The sequence below is a fragment of the Mangifera indica genome, chromosome 16 (assembly GCF_011075055.1).
Source record: "Mangifera indica cultivar Alphonso chromosome 16, CATAS_Mindica_2.1, whole genome shotgun sequence".
NCBI classification, from domain to species: domain Eukaryota; kingdom Viridiplantae; phylum Streptophyta; class Magnoliopsida; order Sapindales; family Anacardiaceae; genus Mangifera; species Mangifera indica.
The window spans coordinates 1,389,645-1,409,836 of record NC_058152.1 but is presented as its reverse complement, the minus strand read 5'-3'; the positions used below and the strand labels follow the sequence as shown (position 1 = coordinate 1,409,836).

General features: G+C 35.7%; 4 protein-coding genes across 4 annotated transcripts; 3 read left to right on the top strand and 1 right to left on the bottom strand.

The window, feature by feature from the left end:
* Positions 1-366: 366 nt before the first annotated feature.
* LOC123199539 lies at positions 367-9,383 on the top strand. Its single transcript, XM_044614575.1, has 13 exons — positions 367-742; positions 1,614-2,434; positions 3,002-3,436; positions 4,002-4,176; positions 5,782-6,134; positions 6,219-6,364; positions 6,708-6,848; positions 6,946-7,059; positions 7,554-7,679; positions 8,069-8,167; positions 8,278-8,379; positions 8,907-8,987; positions 9,214-9,383. Exons 2-13 carry the CDS (start codon positions 1,618-1,620, stop codon positions 9,298-9,300), a joined length of 2,676 nt encoding a protein of 891 aa, XP_044470510.1. The 5' UTR covers positions 367-742; positions 1,614-1,617; the 3' UTR covers positions 9,301-9,383.
* A 1,339-nt stretch (positions 9,384-10,722) lies between these two features.
* LOC123198554 (mannan endo-1,4-beta-mannosidase 7) lies at positions 10,723-12,905 on the top strand. Its single transcript, XM_044613245.1, has 5 exons — positions 10,723-11,132; positions 11,225-11,419; positions 11,648-11,770; positions 11,865-12,067; positions 12,161-12,905. Exons 1-5 carry the CDS (start codon positions 10,824-10,826, stop codon positions 12,615-12,617), a joined length of 1,287 nt encoding a protein of 428 aa, XP_044469180.1. The 5' UTR covers positions 10,723-10,823; the 3' UTR covers positions 12,618-12,905.
* A 952-nt stretch (positions 12,906-13,857) lies between these two features.
* LOC123199339 (putative pentatricopeptide repeat-containing protein At3g47840) lies at positions 13,858-16,365 on the top strand. Its single transcript, XM_044614289.1, has one exon. It carries the CDS (start codon positions 13,879-13,881, stop codon positions 16,042-16,044), a length of 2,166 nt encoding a protein of 721 aa, XP_044470224.1. The 5' UTR covers positions 13,858-13,878; the 3' UTR covers positions 16,045-16,365.
* Positions 16,366-16,506: 141 nt separating this feature from the next.
* Positions 16,507-19,419, bottom strand: LOC123199340 (lipid phosphate phosphatase epsilon 2, chloroplastic). The gene is made up of 4 exons (XM_044614290.1): positions 18,925-19,419; positions 18,490-18,715; positions 17,823-17,896; positions 16,507-16,831 (listed from the first exon to the last, which is right to left on the bottom strand). Exons 1-4 carry the CDS (start codon positions 19,222-19,224, stop codon positions 16,607-16,609), a joined length of 825 nt encoding a protein of 274 aa, XP_044470225.1. The 5' UTR covers positions 19,225-19,419; the 3' UTR covers positions 16,507-16,606.
* Positions 19,420-20,192: the final 773 nt, after the last annotated feature.

Sequence of the window (20,192 nt, the reverse complement as noted above, 5' to 3'; positions counted from 1 at the left end):
TATGATATAAAAAATTAAAATTTTAATATATAATATGATATTTGATTTGACTATCATGAATATATTCCATCCAAAGCTCTAACAAAAAAATTAATAAATAAAATTATATATATTTATTTTAGATATATAAATATATATAAACTTATATGTGTTATTATATAATTATATAATTTTAAATTAAAAATAAAATATTAATTAATTTTATAATAATACATATAAGTGTGAACTTCACATAATTCTCAAATTTGATAGCTTAATTTAACCGCTGCCTGGTCTTGCTGACGTCAGCATGATTCTTTTTGTTTTCCTTAAAAAACATTAAGAATGAAGACTCTCGAAACGCCGTCGTCTCCCCCATAAATATCGGCTCACCTGTTATAACCGAAGCCCAAACAGCTCTACATCGGCATGCGTGCCCAATAAGAATCAAATCCTAATATAGAACAATTAAATATATATTAACAAAAGCCTCAAACATTTGCGGAGAAAAATGAAGACTGAGAGATAGGTAGAGAGGCGGCCGTTGCGAAAAAGCTTGGCGGGGGAGTCACTTCCTGTTCTCTTTGAAGGTCGGAGAAAGAGCGTAAAAAGCCACAAGGAAAAGAAACGCGTTACGTTATTTGCATTAAAACATGCCGTTTTATATATGTACTTAGTCGCCGAGTCGTCTCTGATCTCTCCATCAACTTACTGCTTCTAGGGTTTCTCCCTTTTTTTATTGTATTTCTTATTCGTATTCAAGGTAACGTTTCATTCTTGCCGATTCTTTTATATTATATTTCTGTCTCAATTTTTTTTTTTTTTTTTGGCTCTGCCACTTTTGAATTTTAGGCGCTGTTTGGTTGTTAAGACTTCTTAAGGAAAATGAATTATATTTTGAAAATTCATGAGTTATTGTCGTATTTAGTTATCAAGTTCGATAGCCGTATTAACATCTCTCCCGTATATTTATTTGAAATTTTTATGAGAAAATGACTGGGAATTTTAGTTTTGTTGGGCTTTTTTTTCCTTTTTGACTTGTAAAGGGTGCGAGTGGAAGAATCGAATTGATTTCTCGGCTGTATAGTTTTTATTTATTTGTTTGTTTTTCAGAATTTGGATGCTACTATCTGTTTGATGGCTGAGATTATTTCGGAAGGTGAATCAGATGTTTAATTTTGTGCAGCTTTTTGTATTCTTGCTTGTAACTAGATACTGAGCCAATTAGCTTTATTAATTTCTGAGCTGAAAGTGGGGTCTTTCGCTGTATGGGTATGAATGAATTATTAGTTTAGGTTGTGGGTTCCATTTAAAAAAAAAAAAAAATCGCGATAGGTGGTTAATTTAAATTTTCATTTTTGTTCTGAACGTAGTTTTTTAATAAATAAAGTTTAAATTTTAGAGTAGCTTGTTTGGTGGCATAGTAGTTTAACTTAAGCACTATTTAGTTTGTAGGAGGAAAAATACTGCCATTTGTCTTAATTAAGCTTTTTTCTCCTCTGTCTGGTTAAAAGGGCAACAACATGTTTGAGATGTTTGAGATTTTTGTTTATTGTTTATAGTTTATTTGTTTACAGATTTCCCCTTTCAAGCTTTTTCTTAGCCAAATTGACCAGTGATGTTTGATGTTGCAGAGCCATGCCAACATTTACAGCTATATCTTTTGATAGGCTGATAGAACCTAGAGAGTCCAAATCTGTAGACATGCCAGTTCCCAATTCAAAGCCTTCAATTAAATCAAAACCTGCTCCTCATCCAAATTCAGAGTTGGGGAGGAGAAATGGTGCTTCTGTGGACATTGGAAGGAAAGTAAATCGTCCTCCAATAACACCAGCACTCTACACAACTCCTGAGCCAACTCCCCTTCCTGATTCACCAACTTCGTTCCCTCCATCACCTTATATCATCAATCACAAGCGGCGTGGGCCACGGCTAGTGAAGAGTTTCTCACAGGTGGATGGGGCCTTGTCCGAAAAATCAAAAGATGAAGGAAAGGTCATTGAGAATGCTACAAAAAATACTGAAACAAAGAGTGTTGGGCTAACCAATTGTGCTTCTGTCTCCTTCATGATACCTGGACCAGTTGAAGGGGAACACAAGAGTAATGTCCAGAATAGTCCTGCAAATGAACTTATGAATGGTTTCCATCATGGTCCTACAGAAAAGGAGCATGTGAATGGTGTGCATGCTGGTGAGCCTGGAAGCAGTGATAGGCAATTTGAGAGCAGTAACAGTGGACTCCGAAGCAGCAGTTTGAGTAATGCTTTGCCTGGGAAAAGTGATTTGCCAAAGCATATTAGATTCAAGATAGAGAGTAATAGTGACTGTGAAGAGTTTTTCGATCCAAAGGAATCAATGAGTGTGGCAAGTAGCTCAGATGGAGAAGATAATACCTGGGTGGAAAGTTCTGCAAAGTTTTTTACTCCAAAGGGAGAGTTTCATGATGTTTGGGAAGGTATTTGGGCTTTTCTTAACTGTTCATAATTTTATAATTTATCTTTTTGGATACGCATGCATGAATTTATATCTTTCTTTTTTAACATATGGCTGACTCTGCCACTGCATAAGCTATTTTTCCTTTTCTTTTTGTTGATCTTCACATTTTTTCTTGTGCCAAGACTTGGTATCAAGAGTTGCATTTTAAGTCATATTACGGGTATCAATTGGTGAAAGAGAATGTTTGGGTTTACAAGAGCATATGTTTGTTTCACCATATCAGTAATAGGTTTTATTACTTGAAGAGTTTGAATGCAAGGTCCTCTGCATCATGAGTTTTGATGTGTATACACCTGCATGTTGGTATTTTTCATCCTTTATTTTGGATATAAGATGTTCATAGGAATAATTAAAATTTTTTTGGAATTTTTTCACATGAGATTGTTGTTTCTAAAGATTTAAAAAATATATAATGATTCTTTGGTTGTGTAAAGCTTTTAAGTTGTTATGGAAACAACATTGGAGCATCATGGTTTTATAGTTAAACAATATGGCTAAGTATGCCCACTTTTGTTAATTTCTCCAGAGTTATCATCTGAGGATGGGTCACAGTCTTCTCCTCTGGATTTTGAGACTGAACTGTGTGAAATAAGATTGAGTTTACTCATGGAATTAGAGAAGAGAAAGCAAGCAGAAGAAGCTCTGAATGATGTGCAAAGTCAGTGGCAGAAGGTTAGGGAACAGTTGGCTCATGCAGGATTGACTCTGCCTGCAGATCCCACCATTGCGGGGAAGGATGGGCAATTGAATATCAATATTGCAGAAGAGCTTTCCCAACAATTTCACCTTGCTCGATTTGTATCAGAATCTATTGGGAGGGGCATTGCAAAGGCTGAGATGGAGGCAGAAATGGAAGCTCAGATTGAAGCAAAGAACTTTGAGATTGCCCGATTGTGGGATCGGCTTCACTATTACGAGGCAATGAATCAAGAAATGTCGCAGAGGAACCAGGAAGCCGTAGGTAAGAGTTCTGTGCCTTGGGTAATCTTCTTTCTATCAAAAAATTAGTTGTTTCAAATCACATTTCTAGTCATCTTGGTCAGAATCAATCTCTGATCTCTAGAGTCACATATTTGACTTTGATTGCATTATTCTTCTCCTTTTCGCGTATTCATATGTTCAAACATGCAGAAGTTGAAGCACAAGATCTGTTGTTGATTTATGTTGAATGCTTCCCTTCCCTTGCCTTCCATATGGAATTCCATAATGCTTGGTGCTAGAGTTTCTATCTTTAAATGACTCAATTCCTGATTTGCAGATGCAAGAAATAAGCTTTTTTTGTGTTCAGGCCGAGGAATTGAATAACGGCCCATTTTAGACAAAGTGAACCTTCATGTTATTTTAGAAATTAAGCAAATGATATTTGAGTAAACTGTTTGTACCAGCTTGTTTGCATTCTCATTTACCACATATGGTCTAGGCAATCTCTATCTTGGCATGTTATATCATAAAGCTGAAATTCTGTGCCATTGGATTTTTTAAATGAGTTCATTTTTAATTTTGTCATCTGTTATTGTTTTGTATAGAGATGGCACGGCGAAATAGACAGAGAAGGAAAAGAAAGCAGAGATGGGTTTGGGGTTCAATTGCTGCTGCAATTACCCTTGGCACTGCAGCCTTAGTAGGGTCTTATCTCCTAACAGGGAAAGAATCAACTAGCAGTGATCCTGGTGCATCTGAGCATGATGATGCAGCCCCGCAGTGAATCAAAGATAAAACTTAGATCTCATTCCAAGATAATAAAAAGGTCGTACATGCTACCTTGTGAATAGCAAGGATCTCTGACTTTTATCCGCTGCAATTTTCCCGCTTGCAGAGGATGTATCTGTCCATTAAAATAAATCAAATGTCTCAAGCTACCTCCTTGCTGGCAACCTTTGAGGTGCTGAAATCTATCAAATTAGTTTTTATTTTGCTTTTGTGCACTTTGAAGACAGCACACATGCTTGTTTTGTTCAGACACATAAATACACACAAAGATTTATGGGTTTGGTCTTCTGAGCCTGAATGTTGTTGCAATGACTTAAAGGTGACAATCAAGTTTTGGTTATTTTTGCATTATAATGGAGTAGAATTATTTTACTTATTCATCTTCTCTCTCTTTTAGAAAAGACAAAAACAAAAATCACTCCATTACTCTCAGAGTTTTAAACTCATGTTCTTTTATCTAGGCATAAATTTGCCTCTCAAACTAGGAGCTTTACTATACTCCTCCATTCATTCATCATCTTTTTCAGGAATGGTTAGTTATGGGTTATGGGCAAACCATAGGAATTGAACCTTTGTGCATTATCAAATTTGAAAAAGAATCTTTACCGATCCAACGCAAGCCACCATTGACAAAGAGGAATAGAGAAAAGAATGTAAAGAAGAGTAGTCTATATCACCACCGCCAATACCCTTATCACCATTGATAATATAATCATTGTTTACCTTGGTTAACAGCACCATTATCATCTTTTGTTATTGTCGGCAATATCATTACAACCTTTTCTTGTCATTATCAACGATGACATTATAATCTCCTACCACCAACATGATCACCACCTCCTGTTAATTGTCATTATCAATAACACTCTTACCACTTTCAATAACAATAAATTGGGTGTGATTTGGCATGTTTGAAAGAAGAAAATTTCTTTATAGACAAACAAAATGGGTGTGAGATTGGTCAACCAAGTGTGTTGAGGAGTTGAGATGAAGTGTATAAGAGTTTGCGAAAGAAAAGTGACGATGAGTGATTTGCTTTGATATTGTGAAGCGGCAAAAGAGGGGATGGGTTTGTGAGAGAAAGGAAGTAAGAAGTATTTTTTTTTAAAAATATTTTTTAATTTATAATTAAGATTTATAATTAAATAAATAAAATTACTTAAATATATTGTATAATTGATCTCATATAACATGTGAGTTTTTTATATTCATTAATACAATAAAATTATGTATATATACTTTGAATATATAAAATGAGTATATAAATTATATATTATTATGTAATTTAGTGATTTTAAATTAATAATAAAATGATACTCAATCATATGATAATACATAATTTATATATAAATTTTACATATTCAAAATATGTACATATAATATTGCTTTAAGTTCTAATTTCCTTATTATATAATCATTAAAACAAGGTGAAAATGCAAAGAAATGGATTTAGGTGTGCCAACTGGAATTTTAATTATAATATAATGTTAATTACCCTCTTAAACAATTGACAAACGACGCCGCATCAATAACTTTATCAACCAACGAGGCCCAACGCAAAGCAGATAATAAGGGACAGACGAAGCAATCTTGAAGCGAAGCTCCAATGGAGCTAACTCAAAACATTTGCTCATTCCCTCGCAGTCTCTATCCTCACTACAGTGTAATCCCAACTGGGAAAACTCAATTTCGACTGAAAAAGTTACAAAGGAGAAGTAGTTTCAGTTGTAGGAGCATTAACCACTCAAGCCTTCTATCAGCAGAGAAAGATCAACGGCAACTTTGGAGTAGCCAACACCAACTTGAATTAGATGAAGAAGAAGTGTTTGAGGAGGATGATACGTCTTCCTTTCTGTCTCTTAATGTGAAACCAGAGAGGAATATGGCGTTGCTTGACGACTATGAGCTGGAAGAACTTGACGATACCTCTGACCCTAACCATAAAAGCGGTTAGCCCCTCTTTGTTCATAATATAGCAATATGATTTTTTTTTTCTTTTCTGCAATAGTCAGGAATATATGAGTAAATTGCAGGGTATGTGGCTGTACTTGGGAAGCCAAATGTGGGTAAGAGTACGCTGGCCAACCAAATGATTGGTCAGAAGCTGTCAATTGTTACGGATAAGCCTCAAACGACTAGGCATCGTATTCTTGGTTTATGCTCTGGTCCAGAGTATCAGGTTTGATTTTTAAATGGTCAAGAATCTTATGTTTAATTCGCGTTATCTGTTGATATCAATTGTACTTCTCATTTATGCTATTTGAGAAACTGGTAAAATTCTCAATCATGTTAGAAAAATGTGACTAATTGGAACTTAGTCGCTAAATTTTTCATAGATTGATCACTGATACTGGACCTTTCTGTATTCAAATAAGAGTATGTGTAATTTATCTTATTTAGTTATTAGTGATGCTGTTTCTTCTTTTGGTTTCTCCTTCTCTTCCTTCTCCCTTGTGCGTTGCAGGTGTAATACTAACACTTATGTAGCCATGTGAGATCATTAACTAGAGTTTTGCTTGCAGATGATACTTTATGATACCCCTGGTGTTATTGAGAAGAAGCTGCACAAGTTGGATTCTATGATGATGAAGAATGTTCGTAGTGCTGGGATTAATGCCGACTGTGTTGTAGTTCTCGTTGATGCATCTAAAGCTCCCCATAAGGTTGCTTCTTTTTTCCTTTTTTAATTTTCAGCTCTATTGGAATGAGTGTGATATGTTTTATGTTTTCTTTTTATTATAATTTATCTATTGAATGCAGATTGATCAAGTATTAGAAGAAGGTGTAGGGGAGATCAAAGATAAGTTGCCTATTTTGCTGGTATTGAACAAGAAGGATTTGATCAAGCCTGGTGAAATTGCAAAAAAGCTTGAGGTCATAACTTGTGGATAGATGTGTGAACATGTACAATTGCATTCATTGCTTCTGGTTGCTAGAATTGTGTGTTTTTTTTTTTTTTCAGTTGGGTTGTGAGTAAAAATGATACTTTGTTAATCTTTGCACTACTGTTATTGAGAAAAGGAAGAGTGAATTAGCTTAGTGCATACAACATGTTGCTACCAATTTTAAAGTTGTACAGACACCATATTTGGTTCTACAGACAGAAATGCGAGCCTTCTAGTGAAGGAATAGCTTCTACTGTAATTGCTGTCATTTTGAAATATAGATAGATGATAAGGAATCTTACTTGACAACTGCCAGGTGTTTGACAACAAATATATCCTTTTGATTTCTTACATTGCTTTGATATTCCCATGATTCAACTATGTGGACTCAAATTGCTGTACTGTTGACATTCCAACTATGTTTCTTGCATGTTTGTTTCTTTTGACAATGTTGTATGCTAATAAATGTCACATGTTTTGCAGTGGTATGAGAAATTTACAGATGTTGATGAGGTCATACCTGTAAGTGCAAAATTTGGTCATGCTGTTGAAGATGTCAAAGATTGGATTTTATCGAAACTTCCTGTTGGGCCAGCTTACTATCCAAAGGTATTAAGGAATATTATACTCTAGATTTTCTATTTTTGGTGTTCTTGTTTAATTCCTCCAGGCAAAAAGGATTGCCTGTTCGCAAAACTCTTGTTGGTAATCTCTATTATTTCATGTAGGTCTTATCCCAAGTTTTTAAAGCAGGTTCTTTATTTAGAGACAAGATTATACATGTTTGATATGCATGTTGTACGAGGAGGTAGCCAACATGAATATAAATGGGAAAAGAAAGATGAAATTCTTGACAACTAAGTCCTGTTTCTGGTCCTTTCTGATCAACTATCTTGCAGCATCTTTTTTGTTCATATGATTTTATGTAATACTTCTAAGGGCATAAGATTAGTTGCTTTTATAATGCAATGCTTATTTGTTGTACTTATGAGCTTCAGGACATTGTTAGTGAGCACCCAGAAAGATTCTTTGTAGCTGAGATTGTTAGAGAAAAGATCTTTATGCAATATCGTGATGAGGTCCCTTATGCATGTCAGGTGTGTAACTTGTTCCTTACAATTGCTTTTGCTTATATATCTTCATTCCTCTTTTTAACTTTTGGGGTGTGTATTTTAAAACTTTGGTTTCTGATTTCTGAATCCTTCAGGTGAATGTTGTAAGCTACAAAACTAGGCCCACTGCCAAAGATTTTATACAGGTGGAGATTGTCGTAGAGAAGAACACACAAAAGATAATCCTTATAGGAAAAGTGAGTACAGTTTTTTTTTTTTTTTTTAAATTTTGTGAATACCCTTCATCATTGCTTTGGTACATAATCCTTTGTATGGTCCTTGAGTTGGCTGGTGTGGAGTATATGGATGGGATGAAATGAGCACCTTGGCTTGTCTGGGGATTAGTGCTTTATAAAGGGAAGACAAAAGATAAAGGGTATCAATAACCATTTAAAATTTGAAGGATAATAATGTCTTGGCCTGGCCAAAGATCGTGGCACCAGCCCACTTAATATGAGATCAATAATGCAATTTTATAACATTTATCTACATGCTTTGGCCTGCAATATGATGCGGATTAGAATTTACCTGATATTTGCTGCCAAACATGTTATCCTGAACTTATTTTGATGTTTCTCCAGTTTAAATTGGTCAAAGATTGTCTGGAGAAAAACCGTCCTTATATATGCTCTACCAGTCTTTGATGCAGTTTACTCAAGCACACTAAACACTATTTTTGCTTTGATGTGGGTTTCTAATTTTTGTATGTAATCAAACACTGTAGGGAGGTAAGGCTTTAAAACTACTGTCAACAGCTGCTCGGCTTGACATTGAAGATTTTTTACAGAAGAAAGTTTACCTTGAGGTGCCTACTTGAACATAACCTTATAGCAAATGTTTATCCGGATGGTTTATATGTTTTTAAATATTGGGCTTTCTCTTCCTACAGCCACATTTTAATATTCTATTGTCAGCATATATCCCACATATGACATAGTTTCTGCACTGGATTTAAACAATTGTATAAAAAGTACTTGTTTTCTGTTTCTGGATTAGAACATATTAACTTCAGCAGCTTATTTGTGTAACAGATTGAAGTTAAAGTAAAGGAGAATTGGCGGCAAGACGAAGGGCTTTTGAAATACTATGGCTATGGGGGAAAAATTCGAGCTCTGTAATATGGAGTTTTGTCAGTTACAGAATGCTCTCAATTTTGATTTGAGGTTGTTAGTTAATATAGAAATAGAATCATCTTATCAAATATTGTTTGTAATTTTCATGTTCTCTGCTGATCTTCGTCTTGGATGTCTAATCCAACATGTTAATAAGGTTGTCAATACAGGAGGCATAAAATGGAACAAGGGGTTAGGGGTGGATCAGAGCCCAAGAAAGTTTGGGCTCGGCTTGGTGTTCAGCTCAAATAGCCAAGCTTGAGCAGGGTAGCCCCACCTTGAGCTCTAACCAAGCTAGCTCAAGTCAATTGAGTCATTAGAATGCTATTGATAGATTCTTCTGTGATATGATTTTTTTTTTGATGATTTTTTTTCTTCTTTAACTTGGATGACTATTCTTATTCTTGAACAGTTTTTCCGGTGAACTTATAGCCAGTTTAAATGAGTTGAGTTGAGTTTAAATTTGAATTATCTTTTGTTTCAGTTCAGTTAGATTTTGAATCCACTTCTAAAAGGGTAATAAAGCCCCGTTCAGCATCTGGGCTGTGACTCTTTGTAAGGGTAACTGGAGAAAGCCCATAGCTCTCATATTTTGATATGGAGTAAGCACAGTAGCAGTCGGCTGTAAGCTCCTTGGGCCAGGGCGGTTCGGATTTTGAAATCTTTTGTGCTGTTGTTGCTTGGGTGAATGAGTAGACATGGCATCTCCCACATCACATGTCTCCAATTTAAAGTGGATCCGTGTGTGGTGCCAATTTATCTGTCGGCTGTCGGCTATAAAGCTAAAACAGACCAAGCACAGTCGGTTGATTTTTCTCTTTCCACTTTAAATCAAATGGGTTCCAAAAATGCACTTAGCACAAGTGTTGTGTAACGGGACATGTGAAACAAAAAACTAAGGATGAAATAGGATTTTGATTTGACAGGCGATGGGAGCACATGCACTCCACTATGACATTCAATGAAGAAAAGAACAATGGGACCTCACCCACCACAACAATTTACCGTTTATTGGGGCCATGAATTAGGTCAATTGTCATCCCCAATTCCCCATTGAAGTTTTGAGTAGTCACCACATTGGCTGTTACATCCGAACTCACTTTACTGCCAATTCCTTGCTACCTTGGTGGTTCATGCCTTGTGAGGGCCAAGGTTCAAAAACTAAAAGAGGCTTGAAGAAGAAGAGAAGAGTATTCTAAAATGCCTCCTATTTTCAAGAGGTCCAAGATAAGAGGATTTGCATAAATTATTTTTGTGTTTCAAGGGTAATATTTTTCATCTAATAGATTCCCCTTGATGAAAACGAAACTGTCTTTGTTTGTAAATTGTAACTATCAATTCATTACAAGAAATCAGTCGCTGTAAAATTAAATATTACTTTTGGCAGTTGTGTCAAAGACAAAAATGGCTGCCTCGATAACCTCATCTTCACTTTTTACTACCCTTCAAAGCACCGCCTCTTTCTGAACTTTATATTTATCCACACCCTTCCTCTTCACCTCAGACAAACACATAGAAAGAGTGTCAACATGAGGCATTTGGCTTTGGCGTTGGTTCTTTTCTTGGCCGTAGTGATCCATGGTGAAGCGGGAGATGCTTTTGTTAGAACCAGAGGAGTGCATTTTCTGTTGAATGGCAATCCTTACTATGCAAATGGGTTCAATGCCTACTGGCTCATGTACATAGCCTCTGATCCATCTCAAAGATCCAAAGTTTCAACTGCTTTTCATGAAGCTGCTAGCCATGGCCTTACAGTGGCTAGAACTTGGGCTTTCAGTGATGGTGGTTACAGACCCTTACAGTATTCTCCAGGCGCCTACAATGAGCAAATGTTTAAGGTCACTCTCCCACTCACCTTTTTACCTTCTTCTTTCTAATCATATAACTTGATAATGTTGATTATATGAATTCCTTTTTTTGGTGATTGTAGGGATTGGATTTTGTTATAGCTGAAGCCAGAAGGTATAGGATTAAGCTGATATTGAGTTTAGCCAACAACTATGACAGTTTTGGAGGAAAGAAGCAGTATGTGAACTGGGCTAGACGTCAAGGCCAATACTTGACATCTGATGATGATTTCTTCAGAAACCCTCTTGTTAAGGGTTATTATAAGAACCATATCACGGTTAGTATCCATAACATATACATTTCTCTTGTTACATTCTTTCAAAGTTGAGATTTTTATCATATAATTTAAGCTTTCTGTACTGTTGTGGAATAAAAAAATAGATATAAAATTTCTTTTCTTGTTGGATGATGGCTTTGATGAAGGATTTCAGTTGATCATGATGAGTTTCTGAGCTTCTTCTTGTATGGCAGATGAGATATGTTACTTTATTTCTGCTTTCTGCAGACTGTTCTTAACAGATATAATAGCTTTACTGGAATTCATTACAAAGATGACCCAACAATCATGGCCTGGGAACTTATGAATGAGCCCAGATGCACATCAGATCCTTCTGGAAGGACTATTCAGGTTTGATAAGTGACAACCTCAGCTCTTATTATTAAATTCTTTGGTTATCTAATCTTTACCAAGTTAGTTTTGGCAATTGGTGCTTTTATGATAGGCTTGGATAATGGAAATGGCTTCCTTTGTGAAATCCATAGACAGAAATCACTTGCTGGAAGCCGGGTTAGAAGGCTTTTATGGAGAATCAACGCCTCAAAGGAAGAGACTCAATCCCAATCTTGATATTGGAACAGATTTCATTGCTAATAATCGCATCCCTGGCATTGATTTTGCAACTGTTCATTCATATCCTGATCAGTGGTAATGGTCTTAAGAATTGTCAAAACATAGAAAGTGTTAGTGGAGTTTGATCAGGCTGTGAAAATTTATGAACTTTTTTGTTGCATTGAGCAGGTTATCTAGTTCCAATGATCAATATCAGCTTGCCTTCTTGAATAACTGGCTCAACACCCATATGCGGGATGCACAATACATTCTTCGGAAGCCGATACTAGTGACCGAATTCGGAAAATCCTGGAAGGATCCCGGTTACAGCACCTACCAAAGAGACTTACTATTCAACAGTGTCTACTATCATATATACTCATCAGCTAAAAGAGGAGGTGCAGCAGCAGGAGGCCTGTTTTGGCAACTGTTAACTGAAGGCATGGACAATTTTCGTGATGGATATGATGTGGTTTTAAGCCAAAGCCCCTCAACTGCCAATGTGATTGCTCAACAGACTCACAGGTTGTATCAAATTGGCAAGATTTTCACAAGAATGAGAAATGTGGAGAGGTGGAAGAGGGCAAGGGCCATTAGAAGGGCTCAGTGGGTTGGCAGAAACAGGGGAAAGCAGATTGGAAACTGAAAAGATGCATTTGCTTATATGAAACCTAGGCATGTGTGACTCAGTTTGTAGCTTGTACAATTTGTCTGTACACATAGTTTAATTCCTAATAGTGTCAAATTTCAGTCAAGAACTTGTTTGTGTTAAAGGTGTAAAGGTGAGGTTTTGGGAAGTGGGTTCTCTGGTAGAGACGAATGTTGTTCGTCCAGGAGGCTTGCTGGGATAGACTGAATATAATCTCTGTATTTCAGTCAAGAACTTGTTGGCTTGTTAAGTTTTATAATATAAATTACAGGTTACAGAATTTAATCATTTGTTATTGAAAATTTTGGATCTTTATACTTTAGTTATCTCTCTCTCTCTCTCACTCATATTCTGGGTTGTACGCAATCCAAGGTGACTTAGGCTTATATTATAATTCCGATTGATCGACCTAAGTTCAAATAAAATAGTCTTCGCTCAACTCAATGAAATTATCTAAATTCATTAGCTTCAACAACTTTTCTATTTTTTTAGTGACTTTTCTTTTTTAATTTTTTCTTGGACAATTTTTCTTTTTTTCTTTTTTGTTAATTCTTCGTGTTTCTTCTTTTTTAGCAATTTTTTAATAACATTTTAATAAAGTTATTATTAATTGAACAAATTGATATGGGTCACAATTTGGCTCGATTAAAATTGATTTAATTTTGAATGAGCCTTTGGCTATGTTGGGATTGGATGGAATCCAACTTTACTCAATAACACATTTGTCATTAAATCATTTGTTAAATGTGAATAAATTTTAGGAGTCAATTTTAAACGTTAAAAAAACTGGTAATAGTTTATGCACTAATAATGAATATAAATATTGATGTTTCATTACATTATTTTAAGTTAATGATAAAATAATACCTAATTACAAAATGATACATTGATATTTATACCCGCATTTATATCTGTTATTAATACATATTGAATTTAATAAAACTATGTGTATACACTTTTAATGCACAATTTAAATATATAGTTAATGTGTCATTATGTGATTGGATGATTTTGAATTAAAGATAAATTAACTTTCTTTACATAATGACATATAATATATATACCGAAAATATGTACACATAATATTACTTTATTGAACTACTAAAAAAAAAAATTCAACACTTTTGTAAAGACTGGGCCTTGAGGCCCAGGATGGGTAGTAATGCTGGTTTAGTTGTTAAACATAATGGGCCTAGAATTGGACTCTGAAATCTTAATTGAGCTTCCGAAATTTTCAGTTCGGTGGCTTGCAAATGCAATGCATGGCGGCTTCTCTAGGGCGATCATGTTCCTATCAAGTAGGTCTCGTGTCATCAGGAGACTGTTTACAACAAACTCAGCCATTGCATGCATTGAACATGGAGACCTTCTTATATTCCCTCAAAATCCTTACCAAATGTCGCTTAAAACGCAATTGCCTAGTCAGGTAAACATGTTTGAAGTCAATTCTCAACTGAAGCAATTAGTGAAGGATGGTCATTTACAGGAGGCGCGCAAAATGTTCGATAAAATGCCTTACCGAGATGAGATTTCATGGACCACTGTCATCTCTGGATATGTCAAGGCAATGGACTCCACCGAAGCTTTGGTGTTGTTTTCGAGAATGTGGGTTGAGCCTGAAATGAAAATGGACCCTTTTATACTTAGTCTTGCACTCAAGGCTTGTGCGCAAAATGTTAATGTTAATTATGGAGAATCATTACATGGGTTTACCGTTAAAACTGGTTTAGTTAACTCAGTTTTTGTTGGTAGTGCCCTTTTGGATATGTATACGAAAGTTGGAAAATTTGAGCTGGGTTGTAGAGTTTTTTATGAAATGCCTATGAAAAATGTTGTATCCTGGACTGCTATTATTACGGGGCTTGTTCGTGGTGGCTATAATAGTGAGGGTTTAGTTTACTTCTCTGAGATGTGGAGATCAAAGGTTGTGTGTGATTCGTACACGTTTGCTATTGCATTGAAGGCGTGTGCTGATTCAAGTGCTTTGAACTATGGGAGGGAGATTCATACTCACACAATAAAGAGAGGTTTTGATATGAACTCATTTGTGGCAAATTCTCTTGCAACTATGTATAACAAATGTGGAAAACTAGACTATGGTTTGTGTTTGTTTGAAAGAATGAACACACGTGATGTGGTTTCGTGGACGACAATAATAACAACTTATGTTCAGTTGGGTCAAGAGGATAATGCTCTTGAATCATTTCTAAGATTGCAAGAATTAGGTGTAAAACCTAATGAGTACACTTTTGCTGCAGTTATCTCTGCAGCAGCTAACCTGGCAAAAATTCCATTGGGTGAGCAGTTACATGCCCATGTTTTATGTTTAGGCCTACTTAATTCCTTGTCAGTGGCCAATTCCATCATGACTATGTATTCAAGATGTGGCGAGTTAACTTCTACTTCTATGGTATTTCATGAGATGAGTCAGAAAGATATTATTTCATGGAGCACCATAATTGTAGGGTATTCTCAAGGAGGTTGTGGAGAAGAAGCTTTCAAGTATTTATCATTGATGAGAAGGGAAGGACCAAAACCAAATGAGTTTGCTCTTTCTAGCGTGCTGAGTGTGTGTGGAAATATGGCAATTCTTGAGCAGGGAAAGCAAGTTCATGCCCATATACTATCAATCGGGTTGGAACACTCAGCTATGATAAGAAGTTCTCTAATCAACATGTATTCAAAATGTGGGAGTATTATAGAAGCTTCACAAATCTTCTATGAAACTGAAAGTGCTGATGTTGTCTCGTGGACGGCTATGATTAATGGATATGCTGAACATGGCTATAGCAAAAAAGTCATTGATTTGTTCGAGAAGCTAACCAGAGTTGGGTTGAGGCCGGACTCTGTGACCTTCATTGGTGTTCTTACCGCATGTAGTCATGCAGGACAGGTTGATTTGGGCTTCCACTACTTCAATCTGATGAGTAAGGAATACCAGATAAATCCTTCCAAGGAACACTATGGCTGCATGATTGATCTTCTTTGCCGAGCTGGACGACTTAGTGATGCTGAGAACATGATCAAAAGTATGCCGCATCAAAGGGATGATGTTGTTTGGTCAACTCTGCTTCGAGCATGTAGGGTCCATGGTGATGTTGATTGTGGAAAACGTGCTGCGGAGAAGATTCTTGAATTAGATCCAAATTGTGCTGGAACACACATCACCCTTTCTAACATTTATGCTGCACGAGGGAGATGGAAGGAAGCAGCAGAAGTAAAGAAGATAATGAGATCAAAGGGGGTTATTAAGGAACCTGGATGTTCTTGGATTGAGTTTAAGGATCAAGTCTATGCATTTGTTGCTGCTGATAAGCGTCATCCTTGCAGTGAAGATATATACCTTGTGTTGGATTTACTAGCTTCAAGGACAGAAGTTTCAATCCAAGAATTGGATTCTCTTCTGCATGATGTTGATGATTAGCAGAAGCAGCGTCATATTGAGGCTGTCTTCTATATTCGGTTGCTTATCAAAGGCTTTTATTAAAGTCAACTGCAAGCTAGCACATACAGAAATTGCAAACATGAAACAGCCGCGAGAGTTACCTCCCTACAAGCCATTTTATTGGGTGATCAGAGCTTGTTTATCTCCAACTAAAGATAGTCTGCTAACTTTTTTGGCTTTTGGTATCCAATATGTGTTTTGTCTTGGATGAGCCAATGTTAGATTGCTCTCGTAGTATTTTGAACTTCGGAACAAAGTACTGATATACATTTTTTATGATTCTACTTTGATTTTCTTCCATATTGCCATCAAGAAACAATTATGCACCTGCAGCTTGGTTTACACACTTCGATGGTCCTAAAATTGTGTCCTACAATGATTTCTTAAATTGGATTAAAAGTTGTATGTAATTTAATTTGCCGAAAAAAGTCGACTTTCAAATGTCTGGAATTTCATATCTCTGGCCTCTATTTGATCTGAAAGAATGATGTTGTAGAGAGAAATCTTTAAGCCTAACAAGACTACATTTCACAAAGTTTCATCAATCATCACTAAACCAGTTGCGAATCACATATACAGAAAAGCCAAGGCAAAAGCCAGCAGCCGCTAAAACAACTATTATTCGTACCCATAAAGTGGAAAGAAAGGCTTCCAACACAAAACCATTCCATAACAGTAGCCACAAAATAGAGAAAGTGGATCCTACTGCAGCTCCCACGGCCACTTGACCGATTGTATGAAGTTGTTGAGAGACTCTCAGCCATGACTGCAATCACAGATGATCAAGTAAAACATAAGCAACTTATTAATTTAAGCTTATTCTAAGCTCGTACAATTTTATTAGTTAAGGCATCGGAGAGTAGTGCATTGCTGCATGTTAAACACTGGGAGATTGATGAACTTTACAAAATGCCTATACTATGGAAATGAATGCATCCACTGCATGATAACAAGTAACCATTTCAATCATCTCTAGAAACTAGACATCGGTCTACTTTGAGACGATAAGAAAAAAAAAAGAAACCAGAAAAAACTTCGAAAAGAAACACACGCAAAAGCTATGTACTTATTCAAACTGGCTCTGTTCCTCCTTTGACGTTCAGAGAAATAAAAAGGGAAATAAATAGAGTTACAATTTTATCACACAAGTCACAAGCTTTGCTAAACCATAAATATTAAAAAATCTACTTGCAACATACTAGAATGGTGACATTCAGGTACTCTCTTCTACCCCAAAATTTTACCTACATTTACTGCTGGTATGTTTAAAAACCGTTCAACTTTTGACTTGAGATAATTATTTTTTCTAAATTTTACAGTTCTGTTACCATGGAAAACAGCTGTTAATTGGTGCAGTGAATTAACTCTAGAATTATCACAATATTTGCCGCTTACTGGTTACTTGAAACTTCAATATAATAGATTTAGTTAGGGACATAATATACCTGATGAACTAGCTGCATTAGATCAAAGTTTCATATGAAACAGGAAGACAACATACCAACTGACAAGATATTCAAATAGCTATAACAATCAAATTTCATTATTATACGGACATAAGTTCCTTTGATAATAATCACAATGATCTTGAAGAGATCCAAATTTTTAGTCTTCACTAAATTAGTAGACTCTACAGTTTTCAGTGCATAATAGGCTAACAAGGAATCTGCTAAGAGTTTTCTTGTTTACTGAGATGATGGATCACCATCACACACACGTGCGCGCAAACAATAAAGGAGCCACATTATCATACTTACCAGATATGAACCACATGCCAAGGCAAGTCCACTGATGGCAAATGTAGCTCCATTTAAACCCAGTGATTCCTCAACTGCAAGATCATAGAGAGCAATGTTTATTACATGTCTAAGCATATCCAAAACAGTGATAATATACCTACTTACTAGTAGCTGACACTAGAGAGCAGGGAATAGCAGACTCGTAATAGGAAGCAATAACATCAGATTGCTATAAATTATGTTTAATTGTTTCTTATGAATTGGATTGCATTACACAGTCTACCATTTTCCACATACAACAGGAAAAAAGAACCAACGTATTCCTAGAAACAACAGTAGCTGCAGTTTCCTAAATTCACAGGATAAACAAACTGATATGATGAAATTAGTCAGTTTGGTATGCAATTTATAAAACATCAACCTACAGATTAGTTAGAATTTTGGAACTTGGCATATGAAGATATTTTAATTGCCTGCAGATTATGCGGTCAACACTTTTAAAGAGTTCAAATGTTATTTCTGTGATACAGGTGCTATGTTTTACTGCAATTTGACGAGCAGGAAGCACACAATTACATAAAGCCTCACAAGCTTCAACTGAGCCAATGATTTATCAACCCAATACATAATTGAAGAAAATGCAAAATTATTCTGACAAATGGTATAAAAGGCATGGAACTATTACCTGATAGGATAATGTAAGTGACAATGAAAAAAATTGATTGCGCATGAGAAGATGGCATCCCAGGATCGGATCTTAGAGTGGAAACAGGTCTCTCTTGGTTTAAAATCCGTTTGAGAATTTTTGATAGAATAGAATTAACGACAGACCCCATCACAACCCACAAAGCTTCAGCATCATGCCTCCAAATAATCACACCAGCAAATGACGCAGACACAACCCATTTGCTCTGTTATTAATACCAAATAAGCTATTCAATACAAGATCTTAAATCTACTGACTTTCTGACTAAAGTATCTTTATTTCGAAGACACAACTAAATAAGCCAAACCGAAGCCTCTGCAATATCCATGATAAAATTGCTCAATTAACAAAAACAACAGATTCAAGGAAAGATTACAAATCAACACTAACAAGTTCCAGATAAAAAATACAAACCAGACGATTGAGCGTTGACTCCAGCCGAGCAGCGGTAACCGAAGACGACCCATCAATGAAAGCTTCTTGTTCAAGCACTCTAACATCATCCTCAACATCACTACCACTACTACTGTTCCTAAAAGCAGACGTTTTGCCCATATCGGTCATAGTTCTAGAAACAAACCCAGCGCATAAAAGGGATTTGTTCGTAGAGAATGGAAGAAATAAACAAGGCTTCAAAGACTTCAGATTAGAAAAGCGTGTAGAAAAAGCTGTGTAATTGGGCCGGTGCAATGCATTCGTGGCTGCTGATGACATCTTTGGTCAATTGATGTTGAGTAAACAAAAGAACAATGTTCCGGGTTAACTAAATAACCGCAGAGATTCATAGTGATTCTGATGTGGGATGAATTGGCAGAATACTTTTGATTGGTTGAGAAGCATCCGAAATGGGTATCTAGATTTTCAGCTAATTTTAAGGTTCATGGATTCCCACGCGTAAAGACCTCGGTTTTGTTCTGATTGTCACCAACCAAATACTAGGGATTTACGGCATCTTCCAATGGTAAGTGCCGTGTAAACAAAGGAATTCACCTCTTCTTGGGCCAGCTCATGTGAGATATCAATACATAAAGGACCACACAAGTTTATCACTTTAGTTGTTGATTTGATGCTGGGCTGGTAAGCCCATTATCCCATCCCAGCAAGACCACTCTTTGGGACTGAACCAATTATATGGAATTAATAAAAATTTGGATTAACCCTACAACTATTGCACTTAATAAATAAAAATTATGTGAAAATATATTAATTATACATATTTGTGGAACTTTTCATAATCTATTATATTAAATTAAATTAATTACCAATTCCTTTGACACTATTATTAGCTCATAAATCTTAATTTTTTTTTAAATATTCAAATTTAAGAAAAGAAGAAGATTACAAAAGGATATATCAAATGAGTAGTGTATCTGCAGGTATAATATATATAATTTTATATATAAATAATGATATGTTATCATATGATTGAATAGTTTTAAATTAGAGATAAAACAATACCTAATCATATAAAGATATATTATTATTTATGTATAAAATTATACATATTATTTATAAATATAACTTTATTGATATCAAATTACAAACATTGCCGTCTCTACGTTGACCTTATATTAATAAAGCAAGCCAAACAATGAAGGAAAGACAGCGAAAATGCAAGCCCATTTCTCCATTAGAACTGACACTACTAAAATTGCACTCCAGTTCGCAACTTCAATTATCCC